Here is a 21654-nt window from a genome sequence, read left to right as displayed (position 1 = left end):
TGACAAATGTAGCAGCTGTATTCAGAATTTCGATGAAGTTTCTTTATTCTGAATAAATCATTTTCAGTTACATTAAAGTTCTTCCCCAGTTCATCTGCGGCAAGCTCTCCTGGCATTTCCTTCTTGTTTGAGATTCATCTGGGCGGAAATTCTTCCATTCCTATCTCTGCACTAGATTGTGCAAGCTGTTGATTTATCTTCTCACAACATATTTTTGTATTTTCCTAAAGCATTAAACAGACATCTTTTTGCCTCTATTTTCTTCTGAAACCGCTGCTGCAAATTGTCTACAAGTTTCCAGACCGTGAGATAGTCAGTCCAATCCGTGAGACTGTAGGTATTTTGAAACAGGCTCCGTTTCTGTAAACAAGTCCTGATACACAGAGCACATCATTACAGTGTTAAATTCTGTCCATTTATTCAGCAAAGTCTCAGCTTGAAATTTTTATTTCGCATCAAAGCGCCTGTCCTGTACATCATTATTGAGGAACAATAAAAATGTAAGAAACCTTGATGATGATAGACAGTCGTCCTCGTCTTGGTTTTCTGTTTCGTAGCGAAACTCGTTAGTGTCGATTATCGCACTCGGTACCTTGTTTTTGCTCCCCATCGTGTTGCACCAACATTTTGAAGTTTTCATACTCTGTTATGTCCCTCGTGGCTTGTATCAATCATTTTCTTCCAAGCATCCATTCTTTTGTAGGATTCGGACAGGAACACAGCACTGGTTTGAACCACACCAAATAAGTTTGCAACTTCAGGGATCTACTCAGTTGAATTTGTCATAACCAAATTAAGAGCATGAACCATGCATTGGATGTAAATGGTTTCAAGATTATCCTTCTCCAGTAATACTTTAACTCCTTTATAGCATCCACTATGTGACGTAACGTGAATCAATCTCATACAGTAGACGCAAAAATAATAATTTGACCTCTAATTGCTCACTGCAGGGCTACGTCTATTCTGAGCAGGTGCTACTCTAAAACGTCGTGCATTGTCTTCTGATCAGCAATCACGTTATTTTGGAACTTTTGTAGTAATTACCTACACCATTATTTTCAATCTCGTACTTTATTGGCATTATCGCCTACTGGACATGATTGTGATAGAACACTTTATTCCACAGCTGGATACCATTATGGTATTTATTTATGCTGGCGAAAAAAAAATCAGTGTCAGCACTGTAGTATAAGCTTCAGTAGATAATTCCAAAAACGAAACATGTTTTCTGTTTTAAATGAACTTTATATTTGGACTAGGCAAAAGTAAATACATTTTTAAAAATGCGCTGTTTTATTATTTTTGATTTATCAAATATAGACTTACAAGATGTGTTAACATGCATAAAGGACCAATTAGCCTGAGGTTAAATATGGGCCCAGCTGCAAACCAGGCACCAGTCTCCAACGATGAGAGGATCTCAACTGCCCAACATAATGAAAAACGGGCCAGTTCCGAAGGGCCCAGCATAATGAAAAAAGGGCGCAGAGCCACAATTGTTCAATGTAATGAAAGAAGAGCCCCAATAACCCAATATATTGAAAGAAAGGCCCAAAGCTCAAGGCACAAACTAAATCACAGTTTCCAATAATAAAAGACCATAGTGAAAGATGGGCCTGGTCACAAGTCTAGTAAAAAAGGGCCCTATTGAAAAAGTTAACTTAATTAATTAATTAAAGAATGGCTTTTCATCATCAAAGTATTGTTTCACCTCAGGCACATCATGCTGCATTCATAAAGTAAATATTAACCACATTTGGTTAAGATACAATTTCGGTTTAATTTCCTGCTATATACATATATATATTTCCCTCTCTATTATTGCAACATGCACGTCCTAGGTGTTATTTGAAACACTGACACATTGAGTTCAATTGCCGGTTTACCTCATATCGCATCCATATGCGAATTCATTTACTCCACAATTTTACTTCATTTTTCCCAATAATTACTCTCCCTAAATGATAACACTTATTACCTTATTTAGTCTTATATTGACATTTCGTACTATCCACGTCATTTCTTCACTTTTTTAAACCGTTATCTGCAGCAGTTAAGTATACCTAGGGATTAATTGTGTGGTAAAATAGGGAAAAATACTTAAAGGGTAGATTAAGAATCTGGGATAAAGGTTGAAAATAACCCAATTGAAATTTTGTGGGTAAAATGTATTACTACACCGTATATACCCAACTGATCGGGAGCGAAATGCAACATACAGTACAAAGCAAGGATCTTATAAAATATAGGATCTGTCCTTACAACAAAATCTTGAAGCCATACGTCACAGTTTCGCCACCCCTACTCTGCCCACTCCATCCCATAAGATCGCAATGTTTGAGCCAACAATCATGGCAGAAACGAGAGTAGCTAATCAGACGTGCCGATGCTCGATTGTTTTTCGGCTTCATGATTTAATAGGATAAAGATACATATGGGCAGATCCTCTATTTATAACATCCTTGGTAGAAAGGTTGCATCCACAGCAAATAGACCCAATTTGGAAATTAAAAAAAAAGAAGAAGAAAAGAAAAAAACTTTTCATTTGTTCCTAAATATCAAGATTCAAACATGGAAATGCCCAAAAGATCCATTTCCTACATCATTAGAGGGAGGAAAATTAAAAATTACAGAAAAATTTCAACAGTCGTGTGTTATGTCATGATGATGCCTCATCACCAATCGTTAGTCTTTCACTTCAGTGTTATCAGGAATACAGATATTTTTAAATCAGTACGGAAAACGATAATTTCTAGTATGATCAATAGATTTTTATCCTTCCAAATTATGCTATGCATAAGTGTCAGAACCGTTCGCCCGTTTATCCATAGGGAACAGAGTAAAATCAGCAAGAGCCATCGAGAAGCAGTCTTTTTGCAATCGAATCATCATACCAAGAATACGTTCCAGCACATCCATTAACCCTCTACTCAACCTGGAAGTGATAGAAATCAAGTTTCCAGTTGTCTGCTCGTGTTGCCTTCTGATCCGGAGTCAAACCATATGGGACCCATCGATACAACTTGTAGTGCTTTCCAAGTTGATGGAGGTGCTGCCAAATGGTTTCCCCACTCATACTGAATTGTAGTCCCAGTTCCTTACATGTCTCGTCACTGTTTGCCTCAATTGCTGCCTGAAGATCTTCATTTTGGACATATTTTGGTCTTGCGGCACATGGTGCATCTTCGAGTGTTTCGTCACCGTCCTTAAGCTTGTTAAACCACCGCTGCATTATCCACGTAGACACGACACACTCACTAAAAGCCTGGCATATCTTCCGTCCCGCTGAAGCGGCGTTTGACCCCAGTTCATAAGCGTAACTTGGCCCATATGGTTGGGGGGAAACATTCGTGCAAAACACACATACATACACACACACACACACATATATATATATATATATATATATATATATATATATATATATATATATATATATATATATATATATATATATATAGGGGCGGATCCAGGATATGATCAAGGGAGGGGTTAAACCATATTTTGCCGTTTTATCCAGCGTAAAGCAGGATTGAAGCTTATTTTATGCAGTGAGTACCTGAGCGTGAAGGGGGGGCTATAGCCCCCCTTGGATCCGCCACTATATATATATATATATCTTTCTCAACCTTTGTCGAACCACTGATGGATCAAGGTCTCTCCATAAATAAAATGAAATGAAATTAAATCTTTGAGTTTTACGTCCCACGTTTATGCCGGTTAGGCTAAAGGAGACGGTGATGATGAGAAATGAATGAAATAGTGGAACGAAGAAACTGGGAGGATATGGGAGAACCCCGAGAAAACCCGAGCACGGTGTTTGTTCACCACATGTTCACACGGCGCGAGGTGGGATCGAACCAGGGACCCCAAGCACAGGAGGTGAACACTCTACCACTAAGCCACCGCTCCCCCGAAGATCTCTCCAATTCTTTTTCACGTATCTATTTTCGGTAATTCGTTTCCACGTTATTCCAGACTGCTTCCTAATTTCGTCACACTATATTGTATTACAACGTTTTCTGGGTCGTTTTCGTTCCCTTAGGATCCAGTGAAGGATTGCTTTTGTCCACCTATCGTCAGTTCTTCTTGCAATATGCCCAGCTCCCTGACACTTGAGTCCTTTTATTTTCCCGATTATATCGGTCACTCCTGTCATCTTCCTGATCCATGTATTTCTTTTCCTATCTCTCCGGGTTATTCCAAGCATATATCTCTCCATGCTTCTTTGAGTTGTATATGCAAATTTAAGAAAGAGCATTACACGTTAACAACTGATCACAAAGTATTGAATTCAACCAGGCGTAGATTTTAATTCCTACTTTAGATTGGGAGCAGCAACATACATATTTCAAATTATTTGCAATCAAGCAATAATTTGAAATATTGCCTTTGGTATAAAAATCGATTATAAAGTTTGAATTTGCGGTGGCAGTTACATGACATGAGCGTGAATTGCGATTCTTCTTTTCTTTCATTATTAAGAGACAATAAGTTTTATTTTTTGACCGTAAGATTCGCAAACTGTAATTAGAACTATATAATATACATTGCTCACTTGTGCACGTGTAAACTTTTCTTTGTTTCGACAAAAATATATTCACAAATTTCCACTTGGGCAAGTAGTCTTCGACCTTAAATTGTCACTTTTTGAAACAAACCATACATTTGCTTCTAATGTTTTAACCAAATATTTAGCACCGTAGTTTCGAGAGAACCCCTCTGATTTTGGATCACTATTGTGTAATTGGAGTGTGGGAATGATATAAATACAACTCAAGCAAATATCCAGCTTAACTTTACGTCAGTTTTTGCAGATGAGACCTAAAATTAAACCTTTCCGTCTGTGCTAAAAATTGTTTTAGTCAATAGCCGGAACGCCTTCCCCTAGAATTATTTGGCGGAACACAATGATGCAGAACGAAAAGTTATAGTTTAGTTCTAATAATGTGCTTTAATAGGATATTAATCTGCTTAAAATATGACAATAATAAACTGTGAAGACTATAAATTTAGAGCGAGACAAATACAGCACAGGAACTGAATTCGGACACCACACTGACTTACTGGAATTCATAACTGGTGCGTTCCGGCCCATTTTAAGCCCCACTTAGCCAATCTTTCCCAGATCTTTTCCCAATCTCTCATATTGATCTAAGCCTTAAATGTTGTTGAGGGATTACCTGGAACAACCTATCAGCATAATATCCACGTATTCGTTTACCCCAGCTCATTAATTGTGTTTCTTTCAGAAAAAATCTCCAAAATGGATATTTTAAAAGTACAAATGGGTATTATAGTTAAACATATGTTTCTTGGGAAATAATTTAGTTTCTGGGGGTGCAGTATAATCAGTAACGAAACATATACAAACTATATATCAATCAATTCAGCTTGACAAAACAAATCGATCGATAATAATTTTAACTACTTCCGTTTATACACTTCCGGTTTACTGAGCCTAATTTAGTTTCCGGGGGAGGGGTATAATCAGCAATCAAACATATACAAACTATATAACAATCGATTCAGCTTGATGAAACAAATCGATCGATTCCAATTGTAACTACTTCCGGTTTACTGAGCCTAATTTAGTTTCCGGGAGTGGGGAATAATGATCAACCAAACATATACATTCTATACTTCAATCGATTCAGCTTGTCAAAACAAATCGATCGATACCAATTTTAACTACTTCCGCTTTACTGAGCCTAATTTAGTTTCCGGGGGTAGAATATAATCATCAAGGAAATATATACAATCTATGTATCAATCGATTCAGCTTGACAAAGCAAATCGATCGATACCAATTTTAACTACTTCCGGACAACTACATCTGGTTTACTGAGTCTAATTTGTTTTCCGGTTGTGGGGTATTCTCAGCAACGAAACATATAAATCTATATATCAATCGATTCAGCTTCACGATACAAATCGATCTATACCAATTTTAACTACTTCTGGTTTACTGAGCCTAATTTAGTATCAGGGGGTGGGGTATAATAAGCATCGAAATATATACGATTTATATATCAATCGTTTCAGCTTGACAAAGCGAATCGATCGACAAAAAAATTTTAACTACTTCTCATTAAGCACTTCCAGTTTACTGAGCCTAATTTATTTTCCGGGGCTTGGGTATAATCAACAACGAACAATCTGTATATCAATTGACTGAGCTTGACCAAGCAAATCGATCGATACAGATTTTAACTTCTTCCGGTTAGCTTTATTTCTTTCATCCTTTTCTTTTTTTTTTAAATCTGATTTTTACTTTTCGTCAGAAATGCTCTTAAATAAATATAAATCTCGTAAACTTAAGTAAGAATGCCTTCAAAGAAACAAATGTTTTGGGGACAACTGTTAAACAATAATATGAGCACCAGTGTTGCCACAGTTCTAGCTCTGGAGTGGGCTGAAAAATAGTACCAAATTGATCCAAAAAGGGCTGAATTCATTATTTTCTACTAGTGTGATACACGGCCCTATAACATGAAACTAAAAGAGGTAATGTTCTAGAATTACCTCCTCTTCCAAGAGCTCAAATCAAGAAAGTGTTCTTTTTTTTAAGTACTTTTTAAAAACATCCACATTGGAGGACCCCGAACAACCGTGGAAGTAGATGAAACTTTTCCCACACGTAAAAAGTATAACAGAAGCAGCAAAATAAAAGGGAAACAATTATCATCTTCGGTATTTAGTGTAAGGAAACCAAACGCGCCTCTATTTCAAAGTGATCAATAAACCAAAACGATGTTATGGCCATAACTGAAAAAAATACATAAAACGAGAAACAAATCATCTCCGAGTTCGTGTGTAAGCAGTTCGTTATATAAAAAATATATATATTAAAATATAAATTATTGCACCTTATTCTCGCTTATTTCACGACCGAAAGAGAACACAGTATGAATGTTCAACAGCATTTTTAAGAGTCCAACATACAGTATGAGTAAGGTGAGATGTAGGAAAAGTCTTACTGACACAAGTATTTGTTGAATGGTGCTGAATTGGGTACAATTGTACCAACTTTTTCACAAAAGGGGCTGAAAATGCCAGCGTGGTACCAACGGGCCAATGAGTGATGAAAAGGGCTGAATATGATACAATTGTACCAAGTGTGGCAACACTGATATTAAAACTTCTAAACGCTGAAAAGGTTTCGGTGCTCCAAGAACATAGAAAAAAGTACTAGACTCTTGAAATGAGCAACTAGTCACTGCCAAGATCGTAAGAAATAGCTATGGCACCACACAAACGAGCACTAACAATACACTACTCCACAATGTGAACAGCTCGAGTGCTTGAGCTCAAATCAGTGACCGTAAGTTTTCTTAAGAAAATTTCCCTGGACTGACATAAAATTTTCCCTTTTCTTACCAAATTTCCCCTAGATCGTTGAGTGTCCAATTCCTATGACAGAAATTATGTGATACGATTAATTTAGCTGTATTAAAGGAAATGCCAACCACATTTGTTTTATTCATTTGCTTTTTTCCCCGTTTTTTCGCTTTTCCTTTTTTTTCAGAAAAGACACACAAATACACCCAGCAAACAATGGGCGCAAATTTTGCTACTTTGAAGACACACAAACACAGTATTGCTATTGTATTGATTTATTTCTGAAAAGCAAAGGAAAAATTATGGATTTATGTTGGTCAATTAGTCAGCGCAAGAATTTCCCTGGATTTTCACGTTTTATCCATAAAATTTGCTCTTTCCCTTTTTTTTTTTTTTTTTTTTTTTTTGCTAAATTTACTTATCAAATTTCCCTCAAACTACGAACACTGGCTCAAATGACAAAGGCAAATTTTACTTTTCGGAAAACTCATATAAAGAAATCATGAAAGCAAGTTAGGTAATTGTTTTCTGTATCTTGTTTGTGTGTGTGTTTGTTATTTTTGTCGTCCTTTGTTTACGCAAATTGGGACTGTGTCAGATGTGCAATAACTAACATTATGGCATAATTACCCGTATTCCTAATAAAACGCATAATTCCCTCTCTCTGTAAATTTCACTGCGCTTCTACCACGTTCAGAGAAAAGAATAAACTTATAATTTGGAGATGAAAGTTGCAGTTTTCTTTTTTAATTTTAACTCCATTACTTTTTAATTTTTTATTGAAATATTTTTGGAAATATATGTTTTCTTCTTCTGTATACCCCCAATAACACATAAGAAATTTTCTTTCATAGCAAAGACAGTTATTTCTAACTGTAATTTTTAAAGCCATGTGACACAAATTTTGGACATGAGTGTAATTACCAGTAGATTGATTTTTAAAATCGAAATTTTTAGGTACTCTTTGAATCCTAAAGTTGTCTTAGCTATGAAAAAACAGGAAACACCTTGTCGCAGAAATAGTAAAAATACATTTCTAATTCTACTGAAAGTAAAGTTTTAGTTTTGCTCAGCAACGCAAAATATATGAGAGATTAGCTACGAGAGGCAATTTGTCATACAACTACTGATAACCTTAGAACTATATTTAATAGCACCTGATTCTATCTATTACAGAATTCGGTTATTAACATACGTTCAAGGACAAAAAAGGTCTTAACACTTTCTATAGACACTTCTTTGCTGCAATCTAAACAATTGCCATAAATTTTGAGAGTGAGTCAACTTTGTTGCTGAGCCGGGTGGGCCAAAATTTGCCAGTCCGCTTCTAAGTTGCAGTAATCATATTCAGATTTTCAGGCTTGAATACTTATGATGTCATGAAGTCCTTAGGTTATACATCCCGTACTATCTTGTTGTCAGCTGCTATTTCATACTTTCACTAAATGGCCTCCAGTTGAATCTGAAATAATGCAATAAGAAATATTAAGGAAAAAGAAACATCCAAAAACAGTAATAATGCTATTTTAATAAGTTAGTCAAATTTTACTACATAATGTAAACATTTATATGTTTCCAATAACACTACAAAAAGTTTAATAAAAGGTATACGGTACTCATCGAGTTCTGAATTGAGGATTGTCCACTATTTTAGATTAATCTTCAAACATATTTAATTGTTTCAGATTAACCTACTTCTTAGCAGTAGGACTGACTAGTGTTGTAAATAGAAAAAAAAACGTTCGTATTTTTTCAGAAATGTACGTTTTTTTAGAAAAAAAACATTGCCTCTCGTTTTTTTCTAAATTCCGTTTTTTTTTCAAATAGTCATTTGTAATGCATCTTACGTCTATTTAAGTATTAAATATTTTTATGTAGGTATAATCACCATAAAATGCAACATAAATTAAACGCTAGATACTGATACGCTACAAAAAATTTTGCAATTTACATGAATACCATACCTATTAACAATTCGGGTTTCAGCAGTTTTCATCAATATCAACTAAGAAATAAAAGTAGAAATGAAATTTTGTTTTTTCGTGAAAGCAGGCCTTTAATAAGTACGAAAATAATGTCATGAACAGTATAAAATTCAAATAACTTGTCTAAAGGTAAAAACTAATATTAATTTGCCTAATAGTATTTTTCTAAATGTCATATATAAATAATTTGTCGACTAGATACATATGTCGACTAGATATGCAGAGCCGGCTCTACCATATATGCAACACGGCATTTGCGTGGAGCGGCAAGTTTGGATGGTCCGGCAAAATCTGTCATAAGTATATTATTTAAATTAAATGTTTCATGTTGAAAACAGACTTCATGATGATGGTAGTTACATTTACTAAGCTGACCTATTTGAATACTACATTCATAAAATTTGTTTAAATTGCATTAGTTTAAGGCCACATGGACAATGCTAAAGCAAATGGTCGAATAAATCCGAGCATAAATTGCTTGATTGTTGCCAAATGCAAGAATTCAATTCTCGAATAGTAGTGAATATCTGTTCCATTTAGTAAGTTATTACAGTTTTGATATGACAACTAGTCTTGTCTTTGTCAGAAACAATTTTCTTATCATTGAAGATAGAAACAAGTCTTTTAAAAAATGTTAACAGATATAGAAGAGAAATCAAGAAATAAAGATAAAAGAGCTAGTTGCACTGGAATTGCAAACTGATACATTGAGATTGAAGCTCGATAGTGAATCCTATAAAAAGAATTACCACCTTTCCTCTGCAGGTGTGTTTGCTTTATCTTTCACTAACATAATAGATTAATATTTAAAAAAAACAGACACAATGGCAAGGTGACCAGAACTTTTACTCCCAAAAACGGGACGCATACGAATCGGCGATGGGGGGGCGGGGGTGACTTCCACATTGCATTGTGGGACTCAGCAGTGATTTCAATTTACAAAATACACAAGTAAGAATGATAGCACAACATTTCTAACTTAAGTACTACCCAACAATACTTTTAATTACTTCAACACTCAGAATTCCCATTCAATCCCCACTTGAACTACAGAACACTCGATTCTCATTTGAATATTCAGAAGTTCTAGGCACGGCTGAACCTTCCCAATGAGTATTGGTACGGAAAAGTGTGGAATTAGCATTGACCATTTATATTTTGAATAATAATTGCCGGACACCTGGGTCATGTTTGCTTAAAAACGGGACATCTAGGAGTCCCATTTGAGAATCAGAAAAACACGGGACAACGGTTGAAAATAAGGGACTGTCCCAGCTAAAACGGGACGTCTGGTCACCTTGCACAATGGGATTCCATTTTTAGTAAGTATTTAAGCCTTTCTGAGTGCAACTGCACTTACCCTCACCTTTGTTGTTCATGCTGGAGAAGCATACTTAAAATTATGACTTTTAAGATTTGTTCTTTCTGGAGAAAGGGGGAGGCGGCAAATTATGCCATTGCATGGGGCGACAAATTGACTAGGACCGGCCCTGATGATATGTATATAAAAGACATGAATATAGGATGACACAATTTGAAGTAATGCAGGGTGTTTCAAAATTAATATTAGGGTTTTGAAACTTTGTAGTATCTATTACAATTAACTTCCAATTATAAATATTATATCAAATGAAAGAGCAACTCAAACAGTTTTGTACGCACGCATGTACGTGCATTGTTTCTTCTGTCTGCCGTTAGAAAGAGCAAGCAGCAAAGATGGAGACTAGAGAGCAGAAAGTTTTTTGTGTTTTAATAAAGAATGAATCTGTACAGTGCAACGGTCTGTGTGAAGAATATTAAGGAGACGCTTGCAACTACGTCCTTATCGTTTGCAGTTGCTACAAGTCTAAAGCCTACAGACTACGGTTTACGTGCCAATTTCGCAAGTGAAATATTGCTGCATAACAATGAAGATTTTCTGGATCGTGTCGTCTTCAGTGAAAAATCGACATTTCACCTAAGAGCCAATGTGAACACTCATAATGTTTGTATCTGGCCGTCAGCAAATCCTCAGGAGATGGTACACTTGAAACGAGACACCCTTAAATTGAATGTGTTTTGTGCCATATGGCGGAAAGTTTATGGGCCTTTCTCGCCTATCGACTAGATGTGTGCCGTGTGACGGATGAATCTCACATTGAACACTTGTAGCAAAGACTGTTTGAGGTGCTCTTTTACTTGATGCATTGCTTATAATTGTACGTAAAATGTAATAAGTACTACGAAGACTTAAAACCCCAAAATTCATTTTGAAACACCCTGCATTTCTCACCAGCAGTGTTGGAACTAAGACGTAAAAAGGAGAGAAAATTTTCCTTATAAAGTTATTGTTTACAACGATATTATTATTAGTCGAGACTATAACTACAACACCACGAGTTAGTAGTCAAAAAAATGTAATCAAATGTATACTCGGTGGCCCAGGTGGCCAAAGTGGCACACACGGGTGTGTCATTTGTTTAATCCGCTCCTGTGTGGACACTAATTAAGATATCGGGATATTATTCTTGCAAAATATGGTTGGACTATAGTTTATCATATTAACTTTTTTCTTCTGGTGTCGAATTTCCTTCTCAAATTTCACCCCAGTCAAAAATTCGAGAATTTTCTAATTTCGAATTTCCTTTACTTCTTTTTTTCCTGTAGCTTCCTTCGTTGTAGAAAGATCTCCTTCAGACTTGCTAGGTAGATACCTCGGATAAATACCTAACTGTTGACATCAATTGGACGGGCCTGCGCGCAGTGTTGCCAATTAGGGAAATTAAAATTTTCCTAAACTTGGGCAAGAAATAGAAATTTTTGTTTATAAATCCGTACCTATACGTCCGAGTGCAAGTCAACTTACGCCCTTGATTTTTCTAACCCTTGATTTTTCTAGTTTTCTCCTACTTTTCTGTTTACCGTAATATATTTGTGGTAATTAGAAGTTTTGTTCCTTAAATATCGTCATAATACTTGTAGGATATATTAGTGGTGTACCAATGTTTAATTTAAGATAGTTTGCGTCTGTCTGGTAGCAGTGTTACCAGCTACGGAAAATTTTAATTCCAGATTTTAGGGGGGAATTTTGGAAACATTATCTGTTTTGTCTCTATTATTTCCCTCTTGTTGGCTATATCGGACCTAACGTACCAGTATCTGGAAGTCTCGTCTTTGCTCTACACAACGTACTATAGAAAGTTTCAATAGGATAATTAGGGGAAGTACAGTTGAGGTTTACTAATTCCTTGTTCTCTAATTGGGAAGATAATTGTGATTTTTTTAAAGGTAGAATGAGATATTTTTTATTGACATGCTTACTTTATTAGATATCGTCAGAATACTTGTAGGATATATGAGAGGGATACCAAAGCTTATTTTAAGATACTTTGTGTGTGTCTGATAGTAGTGTTGTCAGCTACAGAAAATTTTAATTTCAGATTTTAGGTGGAAATTTTGGAAAAAATTCCCTTTTTTATTTCTATTATTTCCTTTTTGTTGGCTACATTCGAACAAACGTACCAGTTTCTAACAGCCTCATCCTTAACCTACACAGCGCACCATAAAAAGTTTCACTAGAATAATTAGGGAAAGTACAGTTGAGGTTTATAATAAACCATGTTCTGGAAATGGTAAGAAAATGGTGAATTTCTGAGGTAGAATGAGATTTTTTGTTTTAATTTCATGCTTACTTTGTTATATATTCTTGGAGTACTAAGGTTTATTTTCAGATAGTTTTCGTCTGTCTGCTGGCAGTGTTTCCAGCCAAAACAATTAATTCCCGCTTCTAGGTGAAAAATTCGGAAAATTTCCTTTTTCCCTTCTATTATTACCCTCTTACTGGCTACATTGAAACAAGCGTATCACTACCTGAAAGCTTCCTCTTTGCCCTACAGAACGCACCATAAAAAGTTTCGATAGGATAATTAGAGAAGCTGTAGCCCCGGCATATTTGATTTTTACTTGTGAGGCGTAAAAAGTGTCAAAATTTGATGTGTATGACAGAATTTTTTCTTTCCCTCTTTGAATGGAAGCCAGCGACTTCAGGACTTCACTGTACCTTATCAACACACCTAAGATTTTTTAATGTGACTTGAATCCATATAGTAGCATGGTACTAGATACAAAAAATTTTGAAATTCAGTTGGGGAATTTTTTGTAAATTTCCCCCCTACATTTCCCTAAATAATTTCCCACCCATTGGCAACACTGCAATGCAACTTACACCAAAAAATAGCCACATCCATTTTATAAAAGACAAGGCCTTAACCATATAAATCGAATGAATGGTTTTTGAGCAATAAGTCACTAACTGGAAATGTAGGAAAACGCCAAAAATGACCTGGGGCCGAAAGGAATAATCACACAATTTTGCTGGTATATAGGTACAAAGAAACAAAAGATTTGTAAGTTACGAGGGCTTCGACTCAAGTTCTGTTGATTATTTCAATAATCTGCAACGTAAATCAATAAATTATAGCTGCCAGAAAAAAAACAGACATTTGAAAAAAAAACATGAAAAAGAACGATGTTTTTTATTGAAAAATACTTCACAGAAAAAGACCGTTTTTTTTACAACACTAGGACTGACATCCTTAAGCATGATTATAGAACGAGACGAAGGCCTCCTTGAGAGAACTCACATGCCAGGTGACGAGCTCTGAATTCTTATTTGACTAATGCAATAAGTAGAATTGTTCAAGAGATGAGAGACAGATTTTCCAATAGAAAACTATACAACTTCCGATATGGGTTTACTTTCAAGAGATTTTTCCGAAACTAGACAGTATCAGCTCTTGTATCATGGGCAACCCTAACAACAAGAAATAAAATACGAATTGACTACTGTGTTAAGAAATCTTTTATGAGAATAACGTGGTATAACTGAGTAGTAGAGGATCATGTTTGTAGCAAAGAATCGTAAGGGCCTATCCGGTTGCAATGATATGAACAGACTTTAAGGGAGGTGGCTGAAATTCAGTTCAAATGTAGAAGAGACTGTAGATTCTATATTCCAAAAGCAAATTGTATTAAAATGCATTAAATATAGTCAAAAAGCACAAAACATTAACATTAATGTAAATGGAAAATCAATGAAAAACAATTCCTCAACTTATCTCAAAAGCCAAAAGAGAAAGATGGCTGAAAATACAGTATATAAATATAGAAAAGACGATGTAGATTTTATATTCGAAAAAAAATTGTCCTAAAATGGCTGGAACATAGTCAATAAAGCTCAAAACCTGAACATTCAAAGAAAAATCAATGAAAAAATGAAGTTGGCCCAGTAGCTCAAAAACTATAATAAGGAGATAGCTAATTGAAAACCTATTGCAAAGACATAATGAAGAGCTTAAAAGACGTACAGCACGTAAGGTAAATATGGACAGAACATTGTCAAGGACCAAGTTGTTTGAGTAAAATCGATAATAATATTAAAGTAGACGCTTCTGCGAATTACCCAGGGCATCTCACGCGGAGGTTACGTGTTTGAAATATTTTACATCTCGATTTGAAATCTCCAGACCCGATTTAGCACGCATCTTGACTTTTGAACACGTGACACAGTCTGGTCCTTAATGGCAAACCGGATAGGCTCTTAGATCTTATATTGCTTCACAGGCAGAGCCGTAGCTAAGGGGGGGCCAGCGGGGCGCCCGCCCCGAGCGCTGACAGCAAGGGGCGCCGCACGAGCAAGGAAAAAGAAAAAGTGGTGTTAAACATGAGTAAAAGACGAGTCGCCCCCAGAAAGTATTGGCGCCCTATTAGATAAATATTGCTGTAGGTTATCAATGAAATACATAGATTTCTTAAGAATTTTTTTTGCTCGCTTCGCTCGCAATGCAAGAGTTTAAATAAGTCACAACAAGTTTTTATTTATTACTTGAAGATTTATTATACATGATTTCTTAATGACAAGATGCCGAGTAATGACTTATAGTGTACGCATGAGCATTTTCAAAATCAGAAACGAGCAAAGTCGTGTTCGGCGTTTTGACAGTGATGAATTTGCTGACTTCAAAACGTTTTTCTACCCAATCGGATTAATCACGACGTACAGTGGGGCCAAAGCACTGAATTCTTGGCAAAAATAAGAATTCGCAATATGAAGCGGAAAATTGAAATCAATTAGTTCGGCGTATGCAGTGGCTATAATAATGTTATTTCGACATTATTTAATCAAAAACATAGATTTTTACATCATAAAAGGAAATATTCCTTATATTCGCGCCTAAATTATATAACAGATTATATGATTGGCATAAAGAAACGCTTGGGCAATATGCTTTGATTTGGCAATTTACGATTGGCTTATATTCTTATGTATGAAAGGAAAAAGTGTACTTATTCATTTTACAACTGAAGAGTAGTAAAATTGAAGAAAAGTTCTTGCTTCTCAAAATTATTTCAAAGTTATGGAGGATTCGTTATGACAATGAAGATGCAAGGACGCTTCAATACATAAAAATTATTTCATCACAAGTTCTCGATATGAATATATTATCAGATATATTAAACATATTATGATTTACAAGCATCAGTAACCTGTTCAGGTTGTTTCATTTATTGCATCGTGCATTACGTGAGCTCATTTCAGAGCTTGATTGGAACACTCTGAGCTGGAGCGAGCGGAGGCTCATTAGAGTTGATTCCAATGTCACTTCTGTGCACGCATCACAAAAAACACAATACTAAATTGATCAACACCATTTTAATATGGCTCTATCTTATGGTCCATAGATTGTTTAGCATTGGCGTTTCAAAATGTCGCCACCATTAATCAAATGTGCTTGACTAGAGTTTAGTTCTGTTGGTGAATGACAGAGAAGTATGACTAGATGTTGGAAACAAGATGGGTCTGGGGGCAAAATTCCCAGAATCGACCTATATTCAACTTTGTCACTGCGTGCATGTCTAATAACCTAACACTTGTTCTCACATTCATCCCAGCTCAATTCAAAAGCAGCATTGCATCCAGAATGCGGTTTTCCTCAAACATTTTCATGTGCTAATTTTCCAAACGTGCAAATATGTGCAGGATTTCTCTTTGCATACAGTAAGAACAATGTTTCTGTTACGACATATTAAAAAATCACAGAGATATTATGCCATATTTTCTAGTAAAATGCCGTTCTATTGCTTGACCATAGTTTATATGCTTTCAGTACCACAGCATTTTCCAAATATGATATTAAGGAGGGGATTATCATAAGGATATGATAATGATATTAGCATCATTGCTAATATTACTATTGACTACACATCACATCAATATTCTAAATATACAAAACAATACATACATGTCGGTCGTGTCACCATGTTTACCAACCACTGAATATCTACACGCAATGTAGGAATAGTCGCATTCAAAATCAATTTCCTATCTTCTGTCATTCCTATCTTCTCTCCGGCTTCAGCGGATAACCAAATTTACACGTCCCATGAGTTCATTGTAAGTTGCTATCACTTATTTTCCTGCACACTATCTTACGTGTACACTATCATTATAACAAATTATATCAAGTCTATCTTTTACTTCATTCTTCGTGTTTTTGCTAAAAATTGCCTGGTTCGGCCCCACTGTGCGACGGTGAGAATGAAGGTATGAAAATGAGAAGAGTGAAGAGACATTCAAGCTGCTGTTTGTGCGATAATATTAAAAATAAAGATAAACGAGGGGAACAATAACATTTTCTAACTTCAAACAGTTGTAGAATAGGGGCTTAAGGGATCAGAACTTAGCCCAAAGAAGTTCAACTTTTTTAGATACTAATCACTACGAATGATTTATTTTTAAATTCCATTAACATATGAAATTCTTCCAGTTTGAAGGAATTTATTGGGGTCATTTTTTCATCAACTTTTTGTGTTGCCAGCATATTATGTTGTGCATACGTGTCTAGTTTTGTCATGTTTTTATCTATCTACATACATACAAAACATAAGTACGCACACTCTTAATATAAGTACGTGTTAGTGTATTTTAATATGTTAATTAATAATAAGTTGCTTAAATTCGGAACTTTCATTCATTAAGAAATTAAGTAATTACTATAATTTCAGACATATGTAGTAGCCAAAGTATATTTTGGATTTTAAGTACAAACATTGAACATATTCGTCACCTCCATCGATCAATATTTAGAAATTCACAAAGAAGGCTCCTTCTGAATTTACATTACATTTCCCAAAATATTTTTTACCGTAAAAAGATCGAAATTAAAATGCTATTGATGTGGTCACATACAGAATAAAATTAAAATGTTTACAATTATTATTGGAAATTAATACTGTCACCCATTTCGAACAATTTAGAAGCACATAGTTTTTAATGTATTGAAATTTAATTTCTTATCGATAGTATTAAACGTTGTAAATAGTAGTAATTTTCCTGAACTGTTCTCCTAGTGAATTTGTATACAACCAAACGTAGTTTTGTTATTTTAACAAAAAGCCCAAAATAAGACTCTTGAAAACAGCTCTTATTTGAAAAAGGATACATAATGATCGTTTTTAGTTGTTGCAATGGTCTTTCCAAGAAGATTTATAAAAATTCAGCGTAGCATAACAACAAAAGCTGCTTTTCTTATATATATATATATATATATATATATATATATATATATATATATATATATAATGATTGGTAAGATTGGTAAGATGAGTGTAGGGGCGCCGAATTCTACTTCGCCCCGGGCGCCGAAATCTCTAGCTACGGCTCTGTTCACAGGGGCGTAGTATCGACTTTTTTATGTTTTGGAGATCAATGAATGTTAAAAAAAAAGCAGTGTTAACATGAATCAAAAAGCGTTTTAGCCTGTTGTTTACGGAACTAACATCAGTTGAACTTTAAAGAAAATCGCATCTATAGAATCAGTTTTTAGATTTCCAAACTATACTATGCATGTGTCCGAACTCTAATAGAACGGCTTTGTCCGTCCGTCTGTCTGTCTGACAACAGGTATCAGAGCAAAAACGGTAAGAGATATCGAGATTTGGTTTTCTGCAATCGATTCGGCGTCCCAAGGATACCTTCTCCTCTATCTCTCTATTCAAACCAGAAGTGGTTCAAATTAGTCATTTCGGGTTTCAACGTTTATCGCCATAGAACAAAAACGGTAACAAATAGCAAGAATATGATTTTTTAAATTTATTTTTTATTTATTTATTTTTACAAACGATTGAGCGCCCCAAGATCACATATTATAACTGTTCACAATAATTTACTGAAGCCGAAAGTGTTTCAAATCTAATATTACTTCCGGTTTCAATACTGATTTCCATAGACCAAAAACGGTAAATACTATCAAGATGAGTTTATTTGCAATCGATTCAGCGTCCCAACAATACGTTCCATTTGCTCCGTTTATTCTCTGTTCAAGCAGGAAGTGGTTCAAATTATCAATTTCCAGTTTCGTTTATCATCAACGAATGAAATTGGTAACAGATAGCGACAAGCGTTTTTTGTTTTTTTCAAACTATTCAGCGTCTGGAGATAATATAACACGACTATCCACAGCACTACCGAAACTAGAAGTTTTTCTAATTTACTATTACTTCCAGTTTCAGTACAGATTTCTGTAGAACAAAAATGGTAAATGTGCTATCGTGATGCAGTATTTTGCAATCGATTCAGCGTCCCAGGAATAGGTTCCATCTGCTCCGTTAACCATCTATTCAAACCGGATGTTTTAAAAGTGAGCTATTTCCGGTTTCAACGTTTATTGCTGTAGAAGAAAACGGGAACAGATATCATTTTTTTGTTGTTGTAAACGCAAGACAACATGACTATGCAACAACACTCTATCAGAAGCGAAAGTGGTTCAAATTTAGTATTATTTCCGGTTTCAATACAGATTTCCGTAAAGCAGAAACGGCAAATGCTATCAAGATGCGGTTTTTATGCAATCAATTCAGCCCCCAAGGTACACGGAGAAAAATACATAATCCAGTCGGCATGTAAATGCTGTTTTTACCAGGTTACGCGCGTCACCACATTAGGTAATGTTGTTTCATCAGTAGTACGATCTACACCACCGTCCAGCGAAAATTTTGTATTGTGGGACCACCATTTCAAATCTAGAATTAACGCCATACCCATTCCGACGGTGGTAACTTAGGTATATAATGTTGTTACTACCTTCCTACGAGTGTCTCCTCTTGGTTCTTTCTAAATCTGTGACTCCCTACCTTACGAGAGTAATAGTTTTTAACAGGAAATCAATCATGTGAATAAAATTATCCAATCACAGCGAGTCTAGTTCGACACCGAACTCAAGACTTCGCATGGTGTTCCCACCTGCTGTACTTTTATACATGAAATTACATTACTTAAGGAGCCCACCCGCGTAAATACGGTGTATCCACACGGAAATCCTAGTACTTTTTTTTCTCAGTGTAGGTTTCATACCCGATTTCATCGTTTATCGCCAAGAACAATAAAGAATAAGAGATAGCGAGTAATGCATTGAGAAAAAAAAATGTAGGTGGCGTACTTAAAAAGGTAGGTTACAAGCGTAATTCCTGTAGTTTTTGGACTTAACGTACAGCAGACGTATAGTTGAAAACGCATGTTTTATAATACTTTCCGTATAAGTGTTCTATCTATACGTACTTTCCGTATGAAACAATATAGGCGGTCAGGATGTCACAGACAACGGGCTTTCCGACAAATTTGTTCCTACGAATGTCACATTCACGAAGAAACTTATCCCGGCTGGATGCACAGGACTAATGCAGCCCCTGGACATGTACTTTTTCCGTCCTTACAAGAAGTTTGTCAAGTTCGTCACTGATACAATCGTGCTTTCCCAAGAAACGAACATCTGGCACCATAACAAGTTCTTGAATCCCCAATCGTTACGCTGTATCAGGTCTGTGTTCTTGTTCCGCAACATGGTTCAATTAGCTTTCTACAAAGCGGGATACCTGGATAACAAACCGGAAGCATTCCAGACACCCATTCAGTACTGCTTCGACTCACTTACCACTGAATTGTGTTATCAATGGGAGACAATGGCCATTGTAAGATGTGCACATTGTATATACAAAACTACTTTTGTTTGGATCATTTGATACTTTCTACTCTCCACATCAGCTGTGTGGCTTGAACATATCATTTGAATCACTATCTCACCTTTCCATTTACATAGGAGAGACGGGCGAAACGCTTTTTTACTTGTATTTGCCATAAACCCCATCTTATAGACCTTTCAAATCCCATCACGTTCTCTTTATTCGCGGACTGCAGCTAATAACTTGGTAATTAACTAACTACTTGATGCTCTTTAAGTATATATAACTCTTATTGCGCAATTCGAATCCTGATACGCGCCTTTGGCGAGGGAGACCCGAGTTCGATTCCCGACGGGAGCTCATGTGGTTCAGATTACACGTTAATTAGTAGGTCTACGTCTCATGTAGCCTCGCTGCTGAACGGAACGTTAAACTAAAAATCAACTCAACTCGAGTCCTGATATCGTACCCTCTGCTTGTAAGATTTCCAAACTACGCGAATTCAATACTCAAACTTGAAGTAGTATATCTATAAATATTAGTTGCAATAGATTAATAAGATCAAAAATAAAACTTATTGCTCAGATGCTGAATCCATATTAAAAAGCCACACTGAGAAAATTCGTTCTCAGGACAGCGGTATATTGGAGAAAAATATACGGGATCCTCTTGCTTACTACAGAAATCAGTATGAAGCATACGTTATCCATATGCTACCTACGCACTGCCCTTAGATGTTACATCGTGCCGTTGCAGGATGTCTGACATTAACAGTTTTCCGTATATCACATGCATATACTTATGTTACATTAATCAGCTACGGTATATGTTATATACGTCCATGAGTCCAGCAAGAGATAGGTGTTCTCCCTGTTGTTTGAAATCCTGTAACAGAACACTTGAACGTTTGTTATAAAATTCCGGAAGCTGCGCTTTCGACATATTCGCTGTCTTAGCGGCGTTACATTTGAAGTTTCATCAGTTTTGCTCTATTGACGGACAGCAGTTAATACCTTGATAGTTGACTAACTACGAGATGCTCTTTAAGTATATATAACCCTTATTGAGCAACTCGAGTCCTAATATCGTATCCTCTGCTTGTTAGTTTCACACCAGTGTTGTCACAGTCCTGGCTCTGGAGTGGGCTAAAAAATAGTACCAAATTGAAACAAAAAGTGCGGAATTCATTATTTTACTGTATACCAGTGTAATACATGGCTCTATAACACGAAAGTAAAAGAGGTAAAGTTCTTGAAGACCCCTCCCTCTCCAAGAGTCCAAATCAAGAAAGTGCTCTTTTTAAAAATTTGCTTTTTAAAAGCATCCAAAT

The 21654-nt window shown here is 35.7% G+C and overlaps 1 protein-coding gene and 1 long non-coding RNA gene across 2 annotated transcripts in view; one reads left to right on the top strand and one right to left on the bottom strand.

Moving 5' to 3' along the window:
- LOC145666783 (uncharacterized) overlaps positions 1–21654 on the top strand; it is a 121129-nt gene that overhangs the window by 84619 nt on the left and 14856 nt on the right. The window lies entirely within an intron of this gene.
- The window catches only part of LOC145666781 (deoxycytidylate deaminase-like), a 149853-nt gene continuing 136820 nt past the window's right edge, over positions 8622–21654 (bottom strand). The window contains exon 3 of the mRNA XM_081734338.1: positions 8622–8806. Within this exon, the coding sequence (XP_081590464.1) occupies positions 8770–8806 (37 nt within the window). The 3' untranslated portion in view covers positions 8622–8769. The remainder of the gene's footprint in view (positions 8807–21654) is intronic.

This window comes from Thermobia domestica, chromosome 12 (assembly GCF_964235325.1).
Source record: "Thermobia domestica chromosome 12, izTheDome1.hap1.1, whole genome shotgun sequence".
In the NCBI taxonomy this organism is placed as follows: Eukaryota; Metazoa; Arthropoda; class Insecta; order Zygentoma; family Lepismatidae; genus Thermobia; species Thermobia domestica.
The sequence above is the reverse complement of the archived record's forward strand: the minus strand, read 5'-3'. Positions and strand labels throughout refer to the sequence as shown.